This window comes from Bombus affinis, chromosome 14, assembly GCF_024516045.1.
Source record: "Bombus affinis isolate iyBomAffi1 chromosome 14, iyBomAffi1.2, whole genome shotgun sequence".
NCBI classification, from domain to species: domain Eukaryota; kingdom Metazoa; phylum Arthropoda; class Insecta; order Hymenoptera; family Apidae; genus Bombus; species Bombus affinis.
This window is the reverse complement of record NC_066357.1, coordinates 242,778-270,720: the sequence shown is the minus strand read 5'-3', so window position 1 is coordinate 270,720 and position 27,943 is coordinate 242,778. Positions and strand designations below refer to the sequence as shown.

The 27,943-nt window shown below is 39.5% G+C and overlaps 2 protein-coding genes across 3 annotated transcripts; one reads left to right on the top strand and one right to left on the bottom strand.

The window, feature by feature from the left end:
* Positions 1-11: 11 nt before the first annotated feature.
* On the top strand, positions 12-19,256 carry LOC126924121 (octopamine receptor Oamb-like). Its single transcript, XM_050738270.1, has 9 exons — positions 12-4,673; positions 9,215-9,352; positions 10,349-10,447; positions 10,523-10,650; positions 15,445-15,582; positions 15,847-16,129; positions 17,098-17,256; positions 17,440-17,750; positions 18,027-19,256. The coding sequence occupies exons 1-9, from the start codon at positions 4,413-4,415 to the stop codon at positions 18,142-18,144; spliced, it is 1,635 nt and encodes a 544-aa protein (XP_050594227.1). The 5' UTR covers positions 12-4,412; the 3' UTR covers positions 18,145-19,256.
* A 3,363-nt stretch (positions 19,257-22,619) lies between these two features.
* LOC126924140 (uncharacterized) lies at positions 22,620-27,619 on the bottom strand. 2 transcript variants are annotated; one of them, XM_050738309.1, is made up of 4 exons: positions 27,493-27,619; positions 26,083-26,275; positions 25,000-25,292; positions 22,620-24,129 (listed from the first exon to the last, which is right to left on the bottom strand). In XM_050738309.1, the coding sequence occupies exons 1-4, from the start codon at positions 27,499-27,501 to the stop codon at positions 23,674-23,676; spliced, it is 951 nt and encodes a 316-aa protein (XP_050594266.1). In that variant the 5' UTR covers positions 27,502-27,619; the 3' UTR covers positions 22,620-23,673. The 2 variants fall into 2 exon arrangements, with proteins under 2 accessions (XP_050594266.1, XP_050594265.1); XM_050738308.1 differs by lacking the exon at positions 27,493-27,619 and adding an exon at positions 26,486-26,581.
* Positions 27,620-27,943: the final 324 nt, after the last annotated feature.

The window sequence follows — 27,943 nt, the reverse complement described above, 5'->3', positions numbered from 1 at the left end:
AAAAGAGCACTGAATTTTCGACTAAATTGCATTTGTTGAAAAATATGAAGTAAATTGCAAAGTCTAATAGAGAGTCGAATAAAAGAGACGATCGATGTTACGAAAGATAGAATAACGAATAGCTCTGAGTTTTGAGCTGAATGGAATTTAGACTGAATTAGATCCGTCGAAGAATATAGTAAAATATGATTCTTATTAGAGGATTACTGTTACAAAAGAAAATTTTATATAAAATTGTTTGAAAATCGTAAAGGTTGAACGGGATTGAAAAATCCGTAGTGAATTGACTATTTTAATTTAAACAAAGCATCCGAGTGATTTATATCTGCAAATAAAAATTCGAAGACTATATACTATGGTAGCCGGAAAGGAAGTTTGCAGACGAAACTACAAAGAGAATCGTTAAATTCGTAAAGCTCTCCAAGTTCGAAACAAAAGAAGAAAATTTCCCGAATAGTTAGTTAGTGTACCTCGTATAAAGGGACGAACGTTAAAGCTTCAAACCGTGAAGAAGAAAATCCTGAAACTGTTGAAAGATTCTCGTATAAAGGGTAACAGTAAAATTTCTTAATCTGTTGAAATGTCTGTATAGAATGAGATCGAAATACAGAAAGAGGAAAATCAAAGAACGTCGATAATAGCAAAGAACATGATTTTCGATAGTTCGAATATTTGATTTAAAAAAAAAACGAGAAGAAAATGGTAATAAAGAATCAGGTGTGAAAATATACTCAAGAATTTTTCGATTTATTACAAGATTTTTGGATCTAGAAAATTATGAGGTTATAATCACGCAACGGAAAGATGTTATCGAAAGTTTTTGACAAATTTGGAAAACATGTTACGCGAAAAATAATAATTTGAAGAAGGCTAGATTTGTTAAAAAAAGCAGATACTTGGAATTTCTCCACAGGAAGAGGCAGACATTTGGAAGACAGAGTTGGAGGAAGTTGAGAAATTTTTCGTAGCAGAGCCATAGGAAACCGCGAAATCACTAGAAAAATCTTCAGAAAAAACAACAACGTCTGACTGATTCATCGTCAATTTGCCAAAATATATCGTATTGGCAATGAAATAATATCCGGAGGCACGGTGGATCCATGGTCCTCCGTCGCAGCGAGAAAGGCGTTCGAAACTTTCGTGAGATGTAAGGATAAAAACGACAGGGTGGAAAATCTTGGAGAACAGTCGATTTTCTAACCCCTCCCTCCTTGCCACGCGTTTTCCTTTAACGAAAAGTATTTCGGTACGGATATTTACAAACTTATAATAAAGTAGATGGACTTGAGGAAAGTTTTTAAGAAGCAATACAGAGGACGCGAGACTTTTTTAATTCGAGGAAATAGTTTCTGAAACTTGAAAGAGTTTAGAGGATGAGTCGGGGTACTTGAAAGTAATTATTCCTATTAATAATGAACGTGAAAGTTACGGAGAAATCAGGAAAATTGCTGGTGAAAATGAATTTGAATAAAAATTCAGAAAAATATTAAAAAATTACAGACTAGTATCGAAGTGTAGAAAAAGAAATTAACGTCAAAAACGGTTGATCCCAGTAGTTTAGGAATTTTACGCGATTGCGTCAATTGAAAATTATGCGAAAATTATGAACACACATACGTATGACATACGTAAATAAAGGGCGAGGTACATTCCCTTTAACCAAAATTCCATAAATATAAAACCTGTCTCGTTATCAAAATTCTACTAAAATCACTCGGATTTTCTTTATCGTAAACAAACTTTAATACATCGACAACAGTATAAAGGGATCATAGAATTGATGCTGAAAGGTTGCGAAATCAACAAGAGCATTACGAAAAATCGTACAAGTATCGCACAATTGCTCTTTATCGTGAATCAACTTTAGTAGGCCGAAAAACCCAAAAGCGAAGGAAAAGTAGAAGGAAATCGGGTGGAATAAAGAGTGAAGAAGCTAGTAGTGAAAGGTAGGACTGGAAATGGGCGAAACACGAGAGTGGAACGAGCAACGTCAGCGTGCCGGTACGATTTTCTCGATGCAGTAGAATCGGGACACGTCAGTGACGGTGAACCGAAATTTCCTGAGTGAACGCGAGACGAAGGACCGCTATCCTCGACGGACGGGCAACCGTCTCTCTACCGGCTAAAGGATAGAAAAGGAAGGAAGAGAAAGTTGAAACGACACGACGGCTGATACGTTTAATGAAATCGAAGTAAAATCTTGTTAAAATTGTTGAAGGCGTGGAAAAAGTCGATGTGTAAGAGAAGCTCAGGCTGGAATTAGCAACCGAAGGTGTGTGACAAGCACTCAGGACCGAAACAGCCGCTGAGATAATTGAAGCCGCCCTAGAAGAAAAATGTCTACTAGAAGGTGGTCACGAATAGAGCTTGAATCGATCAAACTTTCTACCCCTTTTTTGTCTCGAAAATTTCTCTAGAAAATTTATTTCGTATAATCGCAGACACTTTTAACACGTTAGGCTACAGGGTTAAGTCGCGGATGATAATTCGTTCGTGCTAGAAATCGGTGAAACTTGACGTTTCGACTTTCAGTTCTTCGGCAGTTTCCAGTACTCGTGTTAAACTCGAATACAAATGGTTGTCGTGCGTTTAGTGATAAAACGAATAAAGTTCTACAGGGTGATTCTAAATAAAATAAAACAAACAGATAGATATCGTGTAGACAATTCCAAGCTGTAAAAAATATTATAAGAAACTCTGTTCTAAAACCTTGTGGTTAATGAGAGCGGAATAAAAGTGTGTGATAAAAGAATAACAAATATCGGTGGTTGTGCATTAATCCGTTTAAAAAGGCGATCGGACTTTGAAATAAAATAAAATACAAGAAAGATAGATATCGAATAAGGCATTTAGGAAGGAATATTAAATAGTAAATGTCGAGTCTTAAAAAATCGTACATCTCACATATTAGATCGATAGATAGTTGAACTTGACTTTCGGTGGTGAATTCCTTTCTCGATCAAAGATAATAGGATAACGCAAACCGTCGAAGCATTTCGGTGCTTGGAATGCTGTGATTTAAAGGCAGTTGAATGGTTTCTGTGTTTAAATAAGAACGTTTATACGGCACGGAGAGGAGCGTGGCTTGGTCGGCAGACTGTTCAGAGGCGGTGAAGGGGTTCTATTAACGGAATTGCCCGAGTACAAGAAGTAATTAGATCGACCGATTGGAGCTGGCCCTGCAGGCGACGACGGGATGATCCGTTTAGCAAACTGCGAGTAGAATAAAGGGAATGCAGGCGAAATTAGCTGGCTGACGAATGGAAAGAGACGAAACAATACGGGAAATCAGCCGCTGAATAAGAGCAAGAACGAACGAAGGAGAAGTAAGAAGAGTTGAAAGACGGCGTTTGTCGAATTGGCGGTGAATGGTAAATCTCGAAGGCACTGATAGATTTCATTGTTCTTTCTTGGGCCGAGTTGCCGGAGCAAGAGATTGGAAAAGAAAACGTTGGTAGAAAGAAACTTTGACGATAGTTTCGCAATCGAAGTAAGAAAGTGAGAATATAAATATATGGATATTGGTGGAGAGAAATGACGAGGCAAAGCATGAAATGATATTTCATGATGATAGAGGAATTTATTAATCAACTGCCGAAGAAGAAAGATAATTTCTACTTTTGACAATTATACTTTCCTAACACGATCATGCGTGTACGATCAATCAAGTGTTGATTATCGAATGAATGCCAACTGAAATAATTACATATCGGACAAACGAAGGAATCCGTGGAACTGGAAAGGAAGGATGTAGAAAAAGGAAAGATGAATTCTCATCCATCTTCGACCAGCTGATTAAGATCCATTATATCCGGTTCAGAAAATAAAAAATTCCTCAAAACGTTTAGGTTGTTCGAACGTGTCTGACAGAAATAAAGAATTCACCGATTAAAATATAAACGAAGAAAAACGAAATGTGATATATTTTTCAAAAAAGTTCAAAGAATCCGTCTTCAAGTTCGTAACATCCAAAAAGAAATACCCGATTAAGACTAAGCGTTGATGAAACCGAAAAAGGAGAAGCATTATTACAAATTATCGGTAACGTTTAAACAATTAAGAAAATTGGAAAAAGAGACGGAACTGAATTTACCGCTCTGTCGTTTCAGCTTGCAATAACGCTCAGCGACACGCAAAAGTCTTGTAAACGTTAGTAAAATCGAACAGAAAAAAACAAAAGTTAAAAGAAGCGAAGGAAGCGAAAGAGAATGCAAAGACCGATATCGGTTAAAAACGACCGATGATCAGCCGTTGATCGATCGATCGTTAATCGGTTCGCGTCGTTATGGAGGTGCAAGCGATCGCGCGACGTTTTTCCAGTAGAGTCGATCGAGGGTCTGGATTCGGGGGTTTGTTCAGCCGAAAGTGGTGCTCGGTAGTTGGAGACGCGGTGCGACAGCTTGCTAACTAAAATGCGAGAGCTGAACGCGACCGCATGTGCTGCCCTGTACGAGCGCGTCGAGTGGTCCGACCCGTGGATTCTGGTTACTCTGATCGTGCTCGCGATCGTCAACGTGATGGTGGTCCTGGGTAACGTGCTGGTGATATTGGCTGTTTATCATACCAGCAAACTGCGAAACGTCACGAATATGTTCATCGTCAGCCTCGCGGTGGCGGATCTCATGGTCGGTTTGGCTGTGCTTCCGTTCAGCGCTACATGGGAAGTTTTTAAGGTGAGATTATTCGTGAAACACCTGTATTTCCTTTGTTTCTCCTTTAAAATTCTATCGTTTCGACCAAGTTTAGTAATTTATACATTCGACACGATCTGTCAAATACAAAAAATTAATCAGCAAAACAAAAAGAAAATCCTCGTAAAGCGAAAAGATAATCATTTGCAATCATCTCCTCGATTCGAGCCCTAAAAAGCGACCTCAAAAAAGCTTCAGCCACAGAAAATCGTTCGAAAATCCGTTTTCTACGCGAACACAACCGTACAACGATAATATATCGCGCTTTATATCTCGAAATTAGAACGCCTCGGCATCAAATAGGAACGAGACGCATCCAACAATAGAAACATTGCATCCCGGTCGACGATTCTTCGTCGTTCAGCAACGAATTTCGTTGCGTGTCGATCTCTCGTCCGTTCGATGGTTTACCTATCGACCATCGTCTCTTTCCTTACTCTTTCGTTGTTCTTCTCTTCCTCTTTTTCCTTTTCTTTCCCTTTTTTCTTTTTCTTCTTTTCTACCTACCAAAAGGCAAGTATAACGGCGAAGCGATTCTATCGCTTACGACGAGTTACGACGAGTACAACGACGAGTTCTCGAATGCGAATCTGCGGCGAAATTCGAGACTTGCGGACGAATAAAATATCGGAGCGACGATACGCGAATCCTAGCCTGTTAAACGTTCGTTCCACTTCCGGTATTGCTTCCGTGATTTCCACAGGGAGTAGGATTTTTTGCACGGTGATATTTTTGGTTTAGAATTGTTTGCGGGTCGAAAGTTAAGGCACGGTGAACCTATTTGGTAAAATTTTTGTTTCATTGAAAAGCTTTTTTGTTGCGCGTATAGAGATAAGGTTCGTTAACCGTTATTCGTGTTATTTGGTTAAGCTATTCGTGAAAGGATCGTGATCTTTCGATATCTTGTTCGAATCGAAGAAAATCTAACGAAGAGAAAAATAAACGAGGAAACTAAAGAAAAGGAGAAATTTACCTATGCACGTGTCAATATCCCCTAGGACGTTACTAAACTTCCACTATATTTCTGCATACTAAAAATTATCAAATTAACGCCGTACTTGATCCAGACGTAATAGCGGAAAAATAAAATGCTAAATAAATAAAGAAATAATAATAATAATAATAATAAAAAAATAAAATAATATAAATAGAAGAAATAATACGAGACACGAGTAATATAAGAATCGACAACGAAATCATTTCTTCATAATAAAGATTAAAAATAGAAAAGAAAAATCATTCGCTGAAATATCTGTTACGCGCGTAAATGAAAAACGCGGACATCCCTAGTGAAGAACACCTCGATACAATTATCTCGACTATCAAAGATAACGTTCAATGCGCTATAATCGCGAGCCCTGAAGAACTCATGGCAAAAAGCGTGCAGCCGAAATAACCGCAGACGGGGATGGGTTAAGCGCAACAGTTTGCCGGCTTTCGTCCTTCGTTCCTCCCTGGCCCCCTCTGAAAGATGAACGTTTCTAGCCAGGGGGATGAGAACGGTGGATCGTTGCCCCTGGTATTCCGCACGAAGAAACTGGGATTTGGATTTACAGCTAGATAGAATTCGCGATAGATGGGATTTATCGTTGGTTTATCGAATGGGTAGATCCAGGAATTTTACAGATAGAAACGGTTCTCCTTATTTCGTTATATATGTCCATTTTAGATCTTTATTTTTATTTAATTTTTAGAGCCAGACAGCTTTCGAAATGCGTAGATGGAATTGCTTTTCTCGAAAACTTTTTCTTGGGTGCTTCGAGAACTTTATTGGATTGGAGATATTTCTATACATAGGTAGGCAACTGATTCTTTTTTTTTATCATTATACGTGCGTTTAAAGAATTATTTAGTAGGAAAATGTCGGCTTCTATATCTTTCGTCCTTATTATCTAATTTCTAGGAATGACAGATTTCTACTTCAAATTTACTGTTCTTTGTTCGAACGGTCGGTCGAATTTTATAAAGAAGTGATCCTTTCTTATCATTTTGTATAGCGAATACAAATACAAATATTTGTCACCATGGTATTTCATATTTCATATTTTATATACATGCACACTGCATATAAAATATTTGGTATGCGAAATATAAACATACAGGTAAATTATTAGATTTCAACGATGCTGTATGCTGTAGACCAGGGATCGTAGACGAACGAAACTCGAGTATTAAAACGAGAAAGCGATGAACGGAATATAACATGCTTTCTATATTATTTATCAAAATCATCTGTATTCGCCATCATTTCGTACAATTCTCTTACCATATTAATGAAAGAGTATTTAATTTCAAATTGCTCGAATAATTTTTAAGAATCGTATGTTTCTCGATTCATCGATTTTTCATATATCGGGAACGATGACAAATTTGATATTCAAATTGCCAATCGGAATTTGAAAGAGAAAAGTAGATAAAAAATTAGAGTAAAATACTTTAAAGCACCTGAAGTATTATAAAGTAAGTTGCAATAAAAGTTGCGATAAAAGACTAAAGTAATTTAACATTGATTAGAAGATGGGTAAAAAAGATGGGAGAAAATACCGAGAGGTTAACGGACGAATAAAAAAATGATTGTTTAAAGAACTGAAAGCATTCACTGACTGAATAAAAAAAATTGGAAAATAATCGAGGTGAAAGAGTTAAATCCCAAGGAGGCGAACGAACAATCGTTTCGAAGCTTGCTCTCTCAGCATACAACGCACCGTATCAAATCAATGCCTAATAATTAATCACAATCCTGTTGTCAAAACAGGAATAATTCTCGTGATGAAAAATCAGAAACGCAAGAATCAATGTGGATATCGAGACAAGTATTCGATAAGTATTTAAAAAATTGTAAATAAAGGGACGAAATAGGAATTTCATAGCCCTTATGGAGCATTTAAGAACACGAGGCGTTTAATTTTATCCAGAATTTGTTATAAATTAAATTGTTGATCGTTGATATAGCGTAAATTGCAACGCGACCTTTTCCAAGATAATTGCACTCTGGTTATTTATCGAAGAACATATCGCGTCAATGAAAAGCAAGTGGATGAACATTTTTATTGGCCGAAAGTTACTTTCGCAATTACAACTGCGAATTTTCCAATGAAATTGAAATCGAACATGTTGAAAGGAATCGCCAGTTTGAATAGTCACGATTTCCGTTTCAAACATAATTCTCCATGAATACGATATTTGCTAGAAGATAAAAAGAGAACAAAGATGAATTTAGATCATCTTTAAGAGATAGATAACCGTGCTTCCGTCTGTACAAAGCTTGGCAAATTTCTGAGCAGCGCGCAAACATCCGCAGGCGATCGATAATTAATTCGTTCCGAGTAACCTGGCAATGTGTATAAACCGCACGAGTAATCGATATGCGAAACTTTCATTAATGATTTCACTAACGATTCTGGCCGATGAACGAGAAAACGGTTAATTGGTATCCATGGTACGGTTATCTTCGAATATTCCGCTGATCGGTATTAATAACAAGCGTTATTGCGGAATAGAGGTTGGTGCAACGAGGGTATATTAATCGGACGGAACAGAGGCAGGGACAGGAGTAATTGGGAACAGGTGGTTGCACCGGCTACCAGCGTATGCACGTGCACTGTACGGTACAGTACTGTCAGCCGCCAATCCGCGTTACACCTACCGAGTGCAGTGTCCCGTTGCCGCGTTGGCCTGGCGTCCAGATCCAGGTGTCAGGCTACGTTCTCCTCTTATCTCAAAAATAACGTACGACCCGATGGATTTTGGGTAACCCGGTCGATGGAATTCAGCCACGAATGTAAAAATACTATTTTGCTACTTTCAATTATCTTTGTCGTAATATCGTAGCTGAGAAGATTTGTAGAAAAAACGGTTTTCTTTCAATTCGTACGATATCTTCGTACGAAAAGACGAATCGAGTAAATTGCGTAAATCGGAAGTTTTAGTTTTAGTGTTTTAATACGATATTAGCTACTAGTATTAGTAAAAATTAGCAAAAAAAAGAAAGCCGAGGTTGTCTGACAACGTAAAACCGCGTTCTAGTACGCGTAGTCGAGTGACGTTTCTCGGATCAGGTTTTACCCAGCGATAGGATATACGGAGTATTGGTTTTGGCGTTGCGGAGAAGACGAGAAGATTGAAACGAAGAATAGGGGATAGACGAAAGTATCGTAACTTGCGGAGGATGTATCGGTGAAAACGTGGATTCCACTTCGACTGTGCAACTTGGTCGCCTAAAAATGAAGGAAATGAGAGGAAAATTTATACAAGGCCAGACGAAAAGAATCTCAGATATAAAAAGGAAGCTTGAATTTACAATTTTTAAACCGAATTACTCCCCTTTATGATAAAATAGTAGCAATTACCTCGATGTATATTGTGTACATGACACCTACTTTGAAAAACTTGTCGCATAATTACGGATTACGGATTCAAGTATATTTGAACGTTTGAAAAATGAACGAATATAATATAATAGGATGGGAGAACATTGTTGAAACGTTTCTCGAATTTGTGACTTTTGTACGTTATGTTGGAAGGTGTGGATATTCGGTGATCTATGGTGCTCGATCTGGCTGGCGGTGGACGTATGGATGTGCACGGCATCGATATTGAATTTGTGCGCCATCAGCCTGGATAGATACTTAGCAGTGACCAGGCCAGTGAGTTATCCTCAGGCAAGTACCATTTACAGATTATTCGATTTCGCAGTACAAGGTGTACAGTTATGGGAACGCTCGATAAAGCCATTTGTCTACTATTCTACGCCTCTGTTTCCTCTCTTCTATTCTACGCTTCTGTTTGCCGCCTCCTATTCTATACGCCTCTGTTTCCACCTCAAATAGTCTCTGTGTTCGACGTTTCCCTTCCAACGGCTTAATTGATCGATCGTTTGTTCAACTTGCAACGTTTGACTTTCGCGACCGCTTCGTAATAACGTTGTTACCACTCTGTTCCATGAAATTCTGCGATCCGAACGTTCAATTTTGTTTCGTACGTCTACAGAAAAGTTTCTTGCAGAAACACGTGTAGCTAAAACCTTCTTCAATAACGAATGGTCTGAATAAATGTCGAATTTTCACTTTATTATATTATCATGATATATTACACAAATAATACAAATAATAAGATATATGGATACAAAGAATTGTTGGTAATTGTTTGTTTCTTTCTGTGAAAATATTATCGCATTACAATTGCTACGGAAAATGCAAAGAATCGTTAGTGGTTTGTTTGACCATCGTGCATGTTCAAATTTGAGAAAATCCTCGAAGGGATTTTCCAGCAATTCGAGGCGGTTTCACTCGCCGGCTTCTATATTTCTGTATATTTTCTAGGAATTCTTAAATATTTTAAAAGATTTTGCAAGATTCCCAAAGGTTTTCTAAAGGCATCGAATAACGATCGTCATAAAGATGTCTGATATTTAGAAATTTCCCAACATGTAAAAACGTTTCCGCATATCTTTTTCCAATAATGCAAAGTAAAAAATACTCGGCGATGACAAATTCTTTCGAAGAATGAAAAAAAATCTGACAAATTTAACGCCTAAAGACACTGAATTCGGTTGTTAAAATTCTTGTTTTACCGATATTTACTCCTTTTGCTTTATTATTAGCTTTATTATTCACGATGTTTCAGTAAGCCTGTTATCATAACCCTTTAAAATCTAGATCATGTCACCGAGAAGGGCAAGGCTGCTAGTGGCAACCGTGTGGATCTTGAGCTTCGTTATCTGTTTCCCACCCCTGGTCGGCTGGAAAGACAAACGGGTAACTACCATCGACGTCGACAGTTTGTTCGCTCGTTACACGGTGTCCTTGTACATTTTTGCGCTCGTTTCGCAGTCTCACCCCACGTACAACGCGACGTTCGCTCAGAACGGACCGTTCAACACCACCACTATACTCATCCCGGTGAAACCGTGTCCCTGGATCTGTGAACTGACAAACGACGCAGGCTACGTCGTTTACAGGTAAGGAAAGAAAACGGTAGTAGGGAAAAGATATCGTCAAGATAAGGTTGATTCTTGAAATTCTTGGATCGAACATTTAAGAAAAGCTGGTGTCGTTAGAATGGCATAGGATCTACGCTACAGCGGTAATTGGCAATTCGGCTGATGGAGATTTTGAAAAGAAATTATTTGCGACGAGGAATTCGAAATTACGAATCAAGAGAGTTAAGAGTCGAATTTACGGGAATAGAAATTTGAAAATTTCAAAATTCCGACACTTTGATATCCGAAAGTTAAGATATTTCGACGGTTTGACGGTTCTAAACTATAATATTTCGACGGGTTGACGTTTCAGAGTTTTGAAACTTGTATACCTTTGATACTGCGAATTCAACTACCTGTCGCTATACGTATGTATATTTTCTATATACATATTTGCTATACTCCTTCTTCGATCGAAAGTACAACTTTGAAAAATTACTAGTCTCCACGATACGATATATATATATATACATGTCGGGTTTTCGTTAGGATTTCGGGCGCGCGATAATTCTTCGTTAGAATTTGCCATCGTGATGTTCAACAAAGATTGTATTTACACAAATAAATATTTCTTTACAAAGTTTAGTAAATAATTAGTTTAACGGTTAACTAATTTAACAAACAATAAGTATAACGGATGCTTTTGACAATATTTTTGGGTTCAATAACGAATCCACGGTCAACGGGAAAACTCTTTGTACGTTTGAATATATTTGGTAGCACGCAGACACGTTTACTCAGACGTAGGGTTACTTTCAGACTGACTGCCAAGACGATGACGGTAAATTCTCCAAGGTGATTGCAAAATAAAAGACAGATACAGTCACATTTGTCAATTACATATTGATCGGGAATATCAACAAATTCCCAAGCGCCGTAACTAGGCAGTCCCGCGTAAATCAACATTGCTCCTGATCGAGACTTGATTGTTTATACAGCGTGTCCCTCAACATCGGTACTTCCTCTGTAAGACATTTCGTTCATCCCGTGACCGTGGCTACGTTCGGCGACCAGTTATGTCACCTCGAGCCCAAGTACTGGGGATCTTCCTAAAGAAAGGCCCGATGTCCCTACATCCCCGACATACATATATGTCGCGTTAAGCATTAGATTCGTGGGCGTGTAACGAATCTTCATTCGGACTAGCCATCGTTGTTGTACAATAGAGATTATATTTACAGATATAAATATTGATTTTTACAAAGTTTGACAAATAACCGTGGTGATTAAACACTCGAGATGTTAGTGATAATGTTCTTAGGTTCAATAACGAATCCACGGTCAACGGGATAACTCTTTATTAAACGTAGAATATATTTTGAAGCACAAGATAACGTTTGCTGTGACGCTCGATATATTAATGCACGTAAAGATGACGTGTAAAACTCTCCAAGACGATCGCAAGAATAATAGACTGATGGGAATTTTCCTCTTCTTACGATAGCATTTGTTCGTTGCATATTACCCGGAAATATCAACAAAATTCCAACCGCCGTTGCTAGGCAGACCCGCGTAGAACTGACATTGCTCCCACCGGGGTTTAATTGTTAATACAACGTGTGTCCCACAATACTGGTACTTCTCTGTTAGGTAAAAACGTTTATCCCGTGACCGTGGTTACGTTCGGCGACCAGCTGTGTCACCTCGAGCCCACGCCTACCGTCACAAATCTCGGGCAAACATAATAGGATTGAATCATAACGACTATTTCTAAGTCTTATCATTTAAGTACAGCTATAATAAATAGTCTAGACTAAAGTATTGTGGATCTTCCCAAAAGAAGCCAAAATGGCTTCCCGAAGCCTTCTCTTTGGAATTTTGGGAAAACCCCTTAACACTTTAATCTAGACTCTACCATAGCCGTAATTAAGCAATTGATTATATTTGTTCGAGATTTGTAATAATGAGCTTGGGCTCGAGGCGACAACCAATCGCCGAACGTAGCCGCGGTCAAGGGATGAATATTTTGCCTAACAAAGGTATGGAATAATGGTATAGCTGGGACAAACAGTCTTTGTCCCAACTACGGGAAGATAGGGGAAATCTATTTTTTTTTTTTTCTTTTTTTTTTCACGAACGACGCTTCTCACTGGCAACTTTCCCTCAAGGGCTTAGCAGCTAGTATCTTTTTCTAACCACTGATATGGAGATTGACCAATTAGCAGCAACGCCAATTTCCTTCACCTTCCGAACGAAGGCTTTTCTTGACGAATCCGATGATCTCGTGTCCTTAGACAAACCCCATCATAGTTTTTCTCTGCAGCATCATCGTGACGGAAAGTCATTGTCTCGTGAGGTTTCTAATGTAACTCTCTGTCCGTCCGTTCGGGAAAAACGTGCTTCTTAAAATGATCGTCCGTAAAACAAAAGAAGATCGGTCTGTCCGTGAAACACAGCCTCTCGTGCTACCAGTAAAACAAAAAGAATCTCTATCCTACATGATATATATATATATATATATATATATATATCATATATATATATATATCATATATATATATATATATATATATATATGATATATATATATCCTATATGTATATATATATAAAATATATAATATATATATTATATATATAGCAAAGCGAAATGACGCACGTAAACTTCAACTTCGATAGTTTCGCTGCATCACGGGAACAGAAATTATCGAGTCGTCGAGCAGGAAGTCTGAATTTTCTGGCAAACGTCGCGTCTATTCTTACCGTGTTATCGCGATCGGCGTATGCATCAATCCACGCCGGTTTATGCTCGACGTTGCATCTAAATCAACCTCCGAATAGACGGTTAGCATTCCATCGTGTGCCAGACGAATCTGCATTTCTGGCTGGCAACGTTATCAATTTCGCTTGGCTCGCGATATTTCAATCTTTTCCAGCTCAAGCATAAAATCGTCTCCTTTCGAGAAACACAGGCCGGGAACGAATAACGTATTAAAATTGACGTGGATCGATGCTGTAACAATTATCATTAGGCAGAGAAAGATAAGGAAAACTAACTGGCAATGTACGTATTTTCTCTCGAACTACATTTTCATGGATAGCTCGCTTGTTATTCTATCACGTCCAATTTACCGAGAGTTATCAACTCTCAAATCAGATTGATTTACATATGTTTATGATAAATGGTATGCGGTACAGTTTGCATCGTGGAAAATATTGGAAAGTGGCAACGTGTGATTCCTTGCGAATCTAATATCTATCGATATATCGCTATGCGTATTCAAATTTTCTTTCTAATTAAAACGAGACACTTTTTCCAATCGTTGTACAAACGTATCGATTCAATTTTGTATAAATTGGATGGTTCGATGACCGTATTTATAAGCGCGTGGGAAGATATTGCGGTATAGAACTGAATTGCTTCGTGTTGTATTTTTTGAAAGGCAGTTACCGATGTTTCTTTCAATTCCATTGGATATACATATACGTTATATCGTACGAAATAATAGGAACATTTGTTGAATCGAACGTGCTGACAAAAATGAAGATTCTTTTCATGGAAATTCGATAGTCGCTATTTATTATATCGAAGGATTTCTCACCATTTGGAATATAACGAACGAACGGGGACAGTAATAAATCGAAACGATTGGGGAATATTTTTTAATTTTCAAATGCACGAGACAAGAGCCTGAGTTGAGACGTGGCTTGTCGTATTTTACGAAATATCATTGTAATGTTATGAAACTTTCTTTTCCCTGTGAAATATTTATTATCAACCATAACTGAATTGTCTAAATGATTTTTCGGATCAGGGGTGTACAGTAGATCCGTGAGCGCGACATGGAATTTCATAGCATAGTTCGTTTCGTTTTTCCAGCGTCGCAAGTGCGATCGAAAGATAAAAGATAAAACACTCTCTATTCATCGGCATCTATTGTGCCTGTACCAACAAAGGGACACAACTTGATCCCTTATCTGATACAAAGAGCAATACCGTAGACAAACAGTAGCTTTATCCATAGACGTGAAGTTTACAAGGCTATCTGCGTGCCAGCGTTCCGTATCTTGTCGCCACGCTGCGCCATATAGAAAAAGATACGCCAAAGCGAAACTGCAAATTCAATGAAACTCGCTATCGCGCATCGCGTCCTTTTCGATACCACGTTTCCTCTCCCGTCTCTTTCATTCGTTCCTCATCTTCCGACATATTCTATAAATCGAATCGCAGAGAATAACCTACAACAGTACCAAGTTTTAACGACATAGGTCATCCTTTTATTCCAAAATCGTTTAATAACCAGCAATTTGTATGCGATAGACGCCCTTCCTCCCAAGTCGAACGAATTCTACCTGTAAATTTACGATTAATTTCTGACGGCAGTAACGATCTATCTTTCTAACGTTCTAACATCAGATTAAACGGAATTTACAAATCCTTTCTTGACAAAACTCTTGATAATATTCGCCATTTCCCGTAATCGATGCATGACCCGTAATGTGATTAACCGTTACCTTACGTAATCTCAGAATCCTTCATTCGATATCCTTAAGTTTATAATTTTCAACTGATCGACTCGACCTCGACAGAATTCACCATTCTCCGATCAATTTCCTGCGCTTCGTCTCCAATCTTCCTAGAAACTCGAAGAAACACCACGACTCGATAAGAGAAAACAAGAAGGGACTTGACAAACAGGTGGCTCCATTAATCACGATTCTCGTCTAATTATAAGAATGCCCGAGAGGGAGAGAGAGAGAGAGAGAGTTATCCTTCTCTATTCTTTTGCTCCCTCCTCTATGTACGATGAAATTAAACAGTTGTTATTTGCAGCGCGCTCGGCTCTTTCTATATACCAATGCTGGTCATGCTGTTTTTCTACTGGAGGATCTACAACGCAGCCGTCTCCACTACGAAAGCCATTAATCAAGGCTTTCGTACGACAAAGGGCTCGAAAATGCTTGGCTCTAGGTAAATCCAACGTACCATAGCTTCCCCAAGGAATTGAAAAGATGGAGAATCGTGATACGTTGCTACTCTTTCGTCATTTTTTGCCGCCATTTCAAACGAGTTCGACCAACAGCGACTTGGCTGCGAGTTTTATCGGGGTTAACCAGCTTCTTCATCTTCTTCGCTTTCCTCTTTTTCTTTCTATTCTTCATCGATCTCTGATTCGTTAAAAAAGAAAAACGAAAAAAAGACACAGCCTCTGAAACTTTGGACGATTGCTTACAGATTCGACGAGCAAAGGTTGACCTTGAGGATTCACCGTGGTCGAGGTAGTGTCCACAACGGGAGTAACAACGGGAGCCCGAGGAGTCCAGAGTCGAATAGCCGTAGCTCGGTAAAAAGGGAAAAGATAAAGATTTCGGTGTCGTATCCGAGCACGGAGACGTTGAATACAAAGTGTAACACCCTCGAGAGGACGCCCTCGAGGTGTTCTCAGACCTCCGTGCACTATAGTAACGGGCAAACGCACAGTCAACTGTGTCCCTCCCCCAGGAACACGCATCTTAAGGTAATTCCGCGTATACCACTGTACTGACCTCCTTCAAAGTGGCCTCGGTGTCACTTTTTTACATTTAGCGATGGATCATATAGATTGAAACTATCGTATCCTGGCGAATAGATCGTAGCGCTTTTTAAATACTTGCACGAGTTTTCTTCAATCTCCGATTAAATATAATATAATACTTGTTGCTTCTTCACCCAGTTTATAAATAATAAATAATAAATAACAAATAATAAATAGTATATAATATATAATATATAATATATAATATATAATATATGTTGTCGATTATACATTTATCGTAAGAACGTGCAGGTTGAAGGACTCTTTGTATTCTGTTTCTCTGAAGTAGTTCAAGTCAGAGATACATGCTCGTATATTCAAATTTGTGAATTTAAAAAAATTCCAGATCGATATCCTCTACCGGTTGGTTTATTCGCCTTCTTTTGGCAGCTATTCAATTTTCTGAAATGTAAATCATGCCACGCGAAAGAGAGAAGCCAAAAGCGATTACAGAGCGCTATAAATATGCATCAGCGGCAGGATACGCTACGAAATCTCCGGCTCTTTCTACCCTTAACCCTTGCCGATAAAAATTCATTACCTTAAAATTCATAATTGTCCTCGTACCTATCGGGTATAGTTTGCCGAAACTATTTGCGTAAAGGAATTCTTTACAGAGAAATTTGTTCTAATTACTTTCGATCGAAATCAGAAATCACAATTAGAAAAAGTCCACAACTAACGTCACATATATTTTTCCTTACTGATGGAATTAGCAAATCCCTTGATTAACATTGTTTTGCCGATTTTTGCCTCGATTATCCTTGCCTGAATTGGTAATTCTTGCAAAAAACCAATAGAAAACGAATATAGTACAATCGTAAAATCGTGAAATGCTGGTGACAAGTTTTCCTAGAGGAAAACGCCAGAGAACGTTGTGGTTAAAGATCGGTTCGATACGTCGGTGACAGGTGAGCGGTATCAACAGGGTTGGCAGCGCCAGGAGACCCAGCAGGCGGAGTAGCTGCGAAAGTCAAGCGGGGGATGAGATGTCATTGCGAGAGCTCAGTCAGGGTCCTGAGGAAAAGCCCAGGGCGATGAAAATGGGGAAAAGGAATATCAAAGCTCAGGTACCCCATTGAATTTTCGAGAAACTCTGAAATTAAATTGAGAGGAAAGGAGACCGGTATATCCTTGTATTGTTGTTCTATTCGCGTTTTACGCGAGCGTTAGAACAAACAAAACAGGCTGAGGAACAGATTTCAGGACTATACGGGAAGCAATTGATGCGTAAAGTATGATTAACGGTGCAGGTGAAAAGATTCCGAATGGAAACGAAGGCAGCCAAGACACTGGGCATCATCGTCGGCGGATTCATCCTCTGCTGGCTTCCTTTCTTCACGATGTATCTGGTGCGCGCCTTCTGTCCCAATTGTATTCACCCCACGGTGTTTAGCGTGTTATTTTGGCTGGGCTACTGCAATTCCGCGATAAATCCGTGTATCTACGCGCTTTTTAGCAAAGACTTCCGGTTCGCGTTCAAGAGAATTATTTGCAAATGCTTCTGCAAGCGGCGGGCGAATACTTTGAGACGTGGCAGCGATGGCAGCCAATTAGCCACGAGGTGAGCTTAAACTTAGTTTAAAGAATAATATAAATAACACGACCGATCCCTTTTGATCGTGAAAGCCAACGCGTACACAGCCCTTGAATAACACAGCCCTTACACGCATACCATACGCATATATGTGAAAAGATGACGCAATTTGTTAGATTTTTATCAAGGAGAAATATAACAGATACATAATGCAAAAAGACCACCTTCCACCTCTTCCGATACAATTTTCAAATGTTTTGGCGAAAAAGATGTTCGTTACGATACAGGCGTGTCTGTTGGCAGAAACGACCGGAGTCCCAGCTATTCGATGCAGGTGCCTCAACAAGGTGTATCCATCGACGATTCGGACCAAGATCCCAGCTCAGAACCGACGGTACACTCGCACAGCGAATCAAGATGACTGTAGCGTGTCAGGTGTGGCGCTCAGCGCGTCACCTTCGATCCGACGACTTCGAAAGTAAAGATACAGTCGTTCTAAACTCGAAAGAATCTCAACGATCCTCGTCGACCATCCAAATCATCCGCGCAACGATCCGTGCCGCGGAATCGAGCACGTTCGATCGTTTACCCAGAAACCAGTGTGTTCGCGAGTAATATATATATACTAGTAGTAGCTAGTATTCGCGACAAACGGTCGAGCTTCTTCGGTGTCTTACTTCGTTCCGTCAGCGAATGAAATACGAAGAGACGTTTCTTAGAAGATAAAAATTCGCTCAAGCTAGTCGTAAATCGAGACTGAAAACGATAAAACTAACAAAGAAAGAACAAATGGACCGACGAAGGATTCGCTGCCTAGAGATGACAAACTGTTCATTGTTTTCGTTGGAATAGTTAAATAGAAATTATGATGAAAGTTGAAGCGCGAAGAAGAGGAAGAACGACGAGCGCGAGGGAAGCAACGACGGAGAATCCAGTGTACCATAAACGGATATTAAAAACGCAAGTTTCGTTATCTTTCAAAGTCAACAGCGTCTGTTGGCTATCGAAGCTGCCTTTGGCTATCGAGGCTCTCGACTAACCGTCGCGTCATCGTTGTCACCGTATTATTTCCGTAGATTTTTCACCGTTTCTCGTTGGTTATACGCAATGATGGCGTTTAGCGATCGCCTTCGCTGAACGCGCGACATTCAGTGCGTTGTACAGCTTACTTCAAACATTATCGATTGTTAACGAGATCATTTCTCAGTCTGTGAAACAAGATGGTGAATGAATTTGAAAGAATTTTGTTTGGACATCCTGTAGCAAGCGTAATCAAGATACGCACGTATGCGCTGTAAAACATAAAGTATGTAAGTGTAAGTGTTGTTACGACAATGCCATTTCAAAAGAACGAAGGTAACTCGCGTTGGAATATTTTGTATGGACAGTTTCGATTCTTTCTCGAACGTATTATGATTGTTCGAGAGGGGACAGAGGAACGTACGAAATCGGCGAGATTCGTCGTATTATGTGATATACGTCTACGATACATAAGGAAACCGCATGAAAGAATAAATATGCGAATGAAATCCACGGGATCCCTTTATTGCAAATTCCTCATTTCGATCCTCCGTTATCTCCGGTTCTTCGCGCAAGAACATGGAAAGAGTTCGATGTTTGACGATAAAGTCTCGAATATACCAATTTTTGCAGTTCCACATTTTGGAAAGTTTAAATTTCGATGGCTTTACAATTAAACAATTTTATAGTTGGAAATTGTTAACCTCGTTCCAAATTCGAAAATTTGTGAATTTGAAAGTTTGCAGCCTTAAAGATTCGCAATGTTCAAGTTGGAAAGGTAAAACTTTACAGCTTCAAGTACTCGAGATCTCGTGCATTGAGATCCACGAATCAACAAAACCAAAAGTTTAGAAATTAACGAATTTCAACTTTCGGCGATACAAAGATTTAGGACGCCACTACAGCTACTAACCGCAGGTACGTATTTATACGTAAAATATATATATCGAGAGAGAAATACGTAAATTTACGTATTTCAATTTATCGCTCATCGATATCTTTCTTTTCCTACTCACATAGTTTTCCGCGTGGATCGGAACATATATGTATGTTATATAAAATAGAATATATGTATGTATAACTTATACATATTATATATGTCGGGTTGGCGTTAGGATTAGAGTTAGGGTTAAGGGCGTGAAACGAATCCCTATTGGCGCTAGACGTGATCATTATGCAATAGAGGAGATATGTACTAGTGCAAATATGACTATGATGGAATTGGACAAGTAATCGCGATAATTAGATACTCGAGAAGCTAATGACAATGATCCTAGGCTCAACAACGAATCCGCGGTCAACGGGATGACGAACTCTACTTTTCTAAGTTGTACTCAATGTTAATGCATGGGGCAATCACTACGTATCTGAGAGTTACTTGAATCGTCTTTGAGATCGTACGGGAGAGTGGTTCTCCATCACGGTAACGCTGTCGAGGAAAACTATGATGGGTGTGCCTAAGGGCACGAAATCATCGGATTCGTGGAGAAAAGCCTTCGTTCGAAAAGTGAGGGAAATTTGCGTTACTGTTAATTGGTCAATTTCCATGTTGGTGGTTAGGGAAGGGTGCTAGCCGCCCTTAAGAGAGAGTTCGAGAAGAGGAAGCGTCGTTCGTGAGAAAAATAGATTTCTCCTATCTTCTCGTAGTTGGAACGAGGACTGTTTGTCGGTTTGAAGGACTTTAGTTAAACAAATCTTAAGACTTATAGCGGGTCCTCGGGCTAGCTGAACATGTACTGTGGAGACGCGTCGACATCTGGTAATCATCTTACTCAAAGAATAGAGTCCGCGTGTGGCGAGCCACGAGACAGAAATCGTTGAAATGCTTACCGTCGTGCCCCGTCCCAAGTATTTCTTTTAAGGAGAGCTATAGAGTTACTTCATGCCTTTGTTAGACAAAACGTTCATCCCCTTAACCGCGACTACGTTCGGCGACTGGTTGTCGCCTCGAGCCCGAGCTCACTATCATAAATCTCGAATAAGTACAGTCGGATCGAATGACAACGGTTTTCTTAATACGGCTATGGTGGAATCTAAATTACAGTACTAGGTGTCTTCCCAAAGTTCCGAGGGGAAGGCTCCGGTGCTCTTTCATCTCCGACATATATATAATAGTCATCCAGCAACAATTGATAAGTTATAGAATCGAAAAAACTAACTTTTGGAATTTTTGTCCGTCCGTTTGTTTATCCATTTGTACTGGCATCGTGTAAAAACTGTTGAATGGATTTTAGTGGAATCTTCCCTTCTATAGTTTAGCATCCCAGAAAGAAAACATGAAACGAAAAGAAAACAGAGATTAAGCAACGATGGCTATCGTTTACGTGGTGCTTGCTCTGAAAGTGAATGTTTTTATAGTTTTTACTACTTTTTAATTTAACTAACCGTTAATGCAAAAAATACATAGATATTTCGTTTATAAAAATTCATCCGCTTAAAAATTTGCCGTATATTGGTAATTCACGCGAACCAAGTCGCGATCGGAATCTGGTTTTCTGTAAACGAAAAATTCATCGACAGGCTTTAGTGTATTAAATCAACGTTTACTCCTATAATAGATCTATCATATAATTTCCTATATTCTTTGTAACACATGCGTGAAAATGACGATTCAAATTGAACGGAAACGGAAAGGAGATACGCGGTACACACCATTAGGTGGAACATGGTAATTTATCGATTTATTCTGAAACCGATGACAATTACGTAACACGCGTTCGTTCATCCATGCGTTAAATAATTATTCCAATCGAATCTATTTCAATTTTCGATTTTCGAAATTTCAATGTTCGAAATTAAAAAAAAATACGTTTTTCAATCGCTTGAAATTCTTAATGTTGCGAAAAAATGAAAATAAAGGAAAAAAGTAATCGCGGACACGGAGCGAAAGCAGTTTCGGCAAAGACCGCTTAGCGACTTACAAACTAGTCGACGAAGGAGGAAAGAACGAGGAAAGAAACGTGCGTTTTACGGTTAAAAGATCGTCGACACGCTCAGTTGTCCGGTCTTTTACCTTTCGTTCGCGTGATCCACGAATTCCTAACCGACGCGACGTAAACGTAGGTCATGGTTGCCATTCACGAGATACGAGGAAATTGGGAGAGGCACGAGCGGCAAAGCGTTACGGACGTCGAAGAAAGTATAAAACGGGTAAAAAACCGTCTCTTTCGTTTATCAAGTTGGGCGAATAATTTCGTTAGTCCTTTTATCGGCATTTTTTTATATCAACTGCTTACGATTTTATTTCCTGCTGTTTAACGATGCAAATACCTATTACGATGTTCACGTTTTGTTAAAACTGAATATGTACCGTTAAGTGTGCAGGAAAAACGGCTTGATCAAACACGTATCAGAGAATACCTTCGATTTACTTTTTGTCGATCATTGTCGGTATCACTGCCCTGCCGATCGACCGTACGGTAATTACCGAAACACTGTGTACTCTGTAGGTACTGCGCAAAACACCCATCGATAGTTTTATTATGTTTAAAAACCAGAGAAATTAAAGTCGCTGGAAACTCCGCAGTTAAATAATTAATCGAGTAATTAATTGAGTAGTTGTCGTAAATTAATCGTTCCGCGATGCGGTGGATCAAAGCAAATTATTCGTTCGACACGAAATTCCATCGATGGTGGTCCAGAACAGGTCAGGTAGTATCCGGCTGTCCAGTAAATTAACGAATTCACCCAGTCAAAGCGGTGGCCTGCTTTCGTAAAACGCCTTTTTATAAAAACGGGTTACCTACCCCTGGGCGGATGCAACCAGACCAGCTGCAGTTCGTGTTCTATTTTTCATCGCTAAGACAGCGGATTCCTTCGAGACGTTCTTTATTTCGCAGATACACAATGGGAAGGGTTTTTATCAAGTAGTACGAATCTGTTTACGATGTAACATTTAATTTTTTCTTCAAAGATTTGATTATTCAGTTGTTGGATTACGAATAAGATTCGTTCCAAAGTGAAAGACCAATTGAAAGACCTATGAAAGACTTAAAAATTACGCAAGTATTAAAAATAAATAAAGAATCGAATGAAACATAAGCCGAAATTAAGTGAAACTGAAAAGTAGACTGATTTATTTGTGTGTAAATTAATTTACTTGCGACGATTAACGAACAAGCAAGTGTAAGAGAAGAGAGAACGAATGCGAATTAAGTTCGTTCTCGTCGGTGTGTGACAAACGCGGTTGCGTAGAACGAACTCGAAAGGCATTCATCAAGATCGATTATCCCCCTCACCGGTGAAATACCCCCCCCCCCCCCTCCCGCGGCTAGAAACGCGTTTCGTCAGAAATTCCCAATCAAACATCGCGATGCAAAGATTATTCTGTCTTTTTTCTTTTATTATTTTGACAAAGAAAGGAAAAGGCGGCTACCAATCGTTAGTAGCTTATAACGAACCCAACTTGCCTTCCTTGCACATACGCTGTTTTTACCTCGATCGACGCAACTGTTAGGAGATAAGATTGGTTACGCTTGAAAAAACGAATCATACGAATATAAGCATGTAGAGGAGGAATTTTTCATGTCTTTAAGTTGCTGATTTTATAGTTTTCTTAGGAGCGCGTAGATTTGAAAAAAAAAATTTGGATTTTTCACAGAGCTCGAAAGAACTGTGCGATAAAAGTTCTTTTGCGTTTAGTCCGCACAGATTTAGAAACAAGAATGCTTTTTCCAATTCTATTTCTATCGCAGAAAAATTATCTTGCTCCGTTACCATTTTGTCAGAAACGATTCTTCCTTTTCCAACTTTCGATCGAGCTTCGTTAATTGCGTCGTTCGAAAATCCCAGAGTTCCAAAAGGACGAAATTATAATATTCGAGAACTCTGACGATTCACCGCTCCTTTGCCAAGACGAATCGTACAATTTTCTCAAGCCGATGGTTGCTCGATAAAAAAAAAACAACCACCGATCGACTCGATCGGTTGGTTACTTTGCTTGCGGCAGATTGGTGGCCATGACCCTAAACCCATTATGATCTGCTACGTAATGAACCTGTTGCAGAAGCCCGTTTGGATCGATATAGCTATAAGCACCCCTAGTCGTCCCATCCAAAGATCTAGATTCTGTTTTTGCGCTCGAGTCTCCGGTATAACTGTAATCGTATTGGCCTAAAGAATCCTGAGTGTGATGGAGGGCGCTGTGCAATAGTCTGTACGGTAAAACCGGAAGTACATAGGGCGCTGGGACAGTTACAGGCGTCTGGATGGTGTCCACAGATGATTGTCCTTCGTTCTTGCGTTGTCTGTCGGATCGAATGGATGACGATGGCGATGAGGAAATGGTCGTCGAAGGTGATATCTTTGAGAGACTCGGGTCTGGCTTTGGCACCTCGATCCTTTCAGCTTCCGATTTCGACAGCAAGAATGGATTGTTCGGGCTTTGCTGAAACGGTATGACGGTTTTAACGATTTGAAACTTTGCACGTCAATTCACTGAAATTTGAGATAGAAAATTTTCGTCTCGTAAAATAGTAACTGTCTGTTTTTCAACGCTAGATCTACCGATTAAAAGGATCGTGCAATTTTTACTGTAATACGTTACACATACAAGATGATAAATAAAGAAATATAGGGTAATCCGCGTTTTTTCAGTAATTCTGAAGATAAAAAGCTCGAATCCAATGGTTTTCCCAATGGAACAATTATTTTAGAAAAAATTTCACCCAGGTATCGTTTCTACGAGATTAATAGAAAAGTTAATTCTCACTATTAGTTTTCGATGCTCGCGTAATGGTAAAAGATATTTCGTATAAACTGAAATCCAAATTTATAAAACGAATATGTAATCGTGTTTTTAAAAAGGAAGATTCACCGGTCGTGTTTGCAGCCAATTTTCCAACCAATAAATTACCAAATTTTATCCAACATTTCTCTTGTTTTGCCTCGAAGCCGCCCAGCTGAACGATATTCGGCATTATTAACGTGCAACCAACCACTCGCGGAAAACAACAACCGCGTTAACGTATATTTGCAGGGTTTCGTTCGTGTTTATCTTTGCACGCGTTATATACATCTTATTAAGATCGCGGTGAATGTAGCATGTACGAATGCGTAGCAACGAGTAGTAGCAACCAAAATTAACAAAAATTAGTTAATAATAACGAGAAACGATCGGAATGCGCCATTACTTACGTACACTTGATCTTTTCAAAATGTACTTTCCTCGATCGTTTCTAGGAAACACGGAATAGTTTCGCGTCGAATTTTCATAGTTTTTATTCTTCGCCTTAAAACGTATTGAACATGCACTCACTGCGATTTCACGAACAGCTAAATTCCTCGTGTCATGGTTCGCGAAGCTAAAATAAGGTGGCAGGATCTCGTAAGACAGGATGTTTGACTGATAATTCGATCGATCTGTCAGCTGTGATTCTTGTAGCTCCTCCGAGCGAGACTTCTTCTTCGCTTGCGGCTTGTTCTGAATCGCCCGAACATCATTTTTCGGCGGCTGTGGTAAATTACTGGCGCTCACTCTGAATCCATTTTCATCGTCCGCCGTGTAAGTCACTGTTTGCAAAATGCCATTCGAGTCGATATATGAATAACCTAAACAAGCAGAAATTATTATAGAAAATCCACTTGTATAGATGGAAATATACGTTTCGCTACTATCGAATGATATTAGAAAAAGATAAGAAGAAAAAATACAACACAATTCGAATACTGAATAACGTATGTATAGTAAGGTACATTTTTTATTTAACACTAGAATTGAAGGATTAGATAGAGGATCGGTTGTGGTACTTGGGTTGGTGGAACGTACGCGATGAAAAGGATGGGGAAAAAGGAAGAAGGCGCGCGTTGCTTAAGAGACTCAGGCAGCAAAGACGGATCTATCGTAGGGGCGTTGGTTGCGTCACATCGATCATCGTAAAGCGCACGTGGGCCATCCTGTCTATTTCGAAACGCTTGAGAAAGCAATGTATGGCATTCGCGTGCTTTCGCGAGTCGTTCAACAGATACGAATAAACTATTTTATTTTATTTATAGAAGAAATATAAGACTATGTAAAAAAAATGTGATGCGATTTTTCTCAATTTCTATGAAAACTACAAAAAACCTCGATACTGTATTATCGAAAAACGAAAGGGCTAGATCATAATTAGAAAATGATATGGACGAATAAAGTCAGAAGACTCTGCCAACGAATCTTAAACTTGATAGTATAAAATGGAATCTGTGCGTACGGAAGTTGAGAATGTGAGAAAAATTAGGGATAATTTCAAGACAGTGCTTAGAAATGGGCATGACGACGATAAGATGATTCTGACGGCATTTACGTGAAATCGTCAACAATCGAAGCAACCTTCGGGCAAAGGTAATCGCGACAACTTACCGCCCTGCGTGATGCCGTTCGAACTGGATTCTGATTTCGCGTGATGGGGTCCCGTGAATGAGTAACGATATCCGCCGGATCCGTCCTGTACGTGGTATTGTCTCAACGGCGTCAGAGGTCCTATCGGACCGAGCCAAACGTTCGCGATCGGAGTTGTGCAGATTCGTCCGAAAACCGCACTCAACAGAATCATCTGAAAAAAAGTAACTTGTATGTTTCGTGGATACGGAATAGATGGATTAGTAGGTGGACCTTCGCTTTTACAAAAATACGCCTAAAGGATACGTTATAGGAACAAAGTTTGGAATAAGATCTCGTTGCCTATTTTGTTGACGCTAGGAATTTCTATTCTTATTGTTAATAACTATAAAAACTATAGATCCATGTTGCGCGTTTTACCTACTACGATAGAATTGCACGATCTCGATAAGCTGGTCTTGGAACATGGACGCGGAACATGGACATTTGCTTCCATGTGATTATGAATTCATCGGATCCGATTCTGGTTTATGTACTCGTGCTTCCCATGGTACGAAGATAGCGATAGCGACGCGTAAACGTTGCCGGTTTATCTTCGCTCTATTTCCATCAATTTTCCATCAGCTAGACAAATATTAATCGTAACAACATACGCACTTTCTTCATTTTTACCGTGTTTCCCCATATTTTACAAGATGAAAAACACGTCGTTTGAAAAAAGCTTAACAAGTTTTTACTTAACCAAACGATGAATGTATTGGTTTTTAACAAAAATATAGGCCATTTTCTTCTTTTAGCTAGTCGATGAAATTTCCAAACTTTATGCCTCTGCTTTATATTTTACTTTATTGCCTGCATCGCGTTTTCTCTATAAGGAACAAATGCTTCCAACGATTATTATACATCGATAAATCCTCGAACCTTCGTGCCTATTTCTTTCGTTTCTCTTTCTTCCGCGTTTAATTGTAAAATCATAGAAAAAGATAGAAAAGTAGAAAAATAGAAAAACGCAAGAGCAGAACGGTACACAACGATTCCATTTGATCGAAAGAAGCCACATAATGACTAATGGATTAACAAGCGATTCGATTAGCGATAGTTTGTCGAGCAACACGACGTTGAACGGGGTGGCGGCATTCCACGCAAACGTTTACCAGCATTTAGTAGGGCGTCTGGCGCGAACACTTGCGCTTCATCCACCAATTTCCGACCCCGATCGCAGTCGTAGTCGTTGTCCCTTACTCGCACGCTTTCCACGATTATTTTATATCCACGATATTTACGAAAGATTTACACGTAAAAAATTCCACTTGAGATGGATCCTGTGGAAAAGCACAGACAAATACTTGACAAGGAAAGAAAGTAAAACTTATGGCCGATCGTTACGCCCGTAAGTAAAATCGAGAACAGATATATGCATAATGCACTCACGAGTATCATGTTCGTGGTATGCAGAGCAGGTCGTGAAGAATCGGTCTCGGCAAGAGGTATATCCCGGCGCGGCGTGGCTCGGCTAACGGTTACGTTACGAGAGTGTAAGCAGCGGCGCACGTCTTCTTATATAGCCTGGCGTACGCCGTGTCTCCCACCATGTAGACGCGGTGATCAGGGCCCTACTACGAGCTCCTACAGGATGCTACGAGGTCCTATAGGTCCCTGTAGGACACCGTCGGCGAACCAACTCGAAGCATTCGCGGCCATCGCAACACAAATCACTCCGAGTTCGATTTCCAGGCCGATAAATCAATGTTTATTGGCCATGGTAGGAGGCGTCGATCTCGCGCGCATTCCAGCCCGGGGATGCTCGTTTTCTAGACCGGATGCCATTCCAACGCCACCTTTTGAACCCGAGTCGGCTCGAATTTCCTTCGATGTTGAGGCA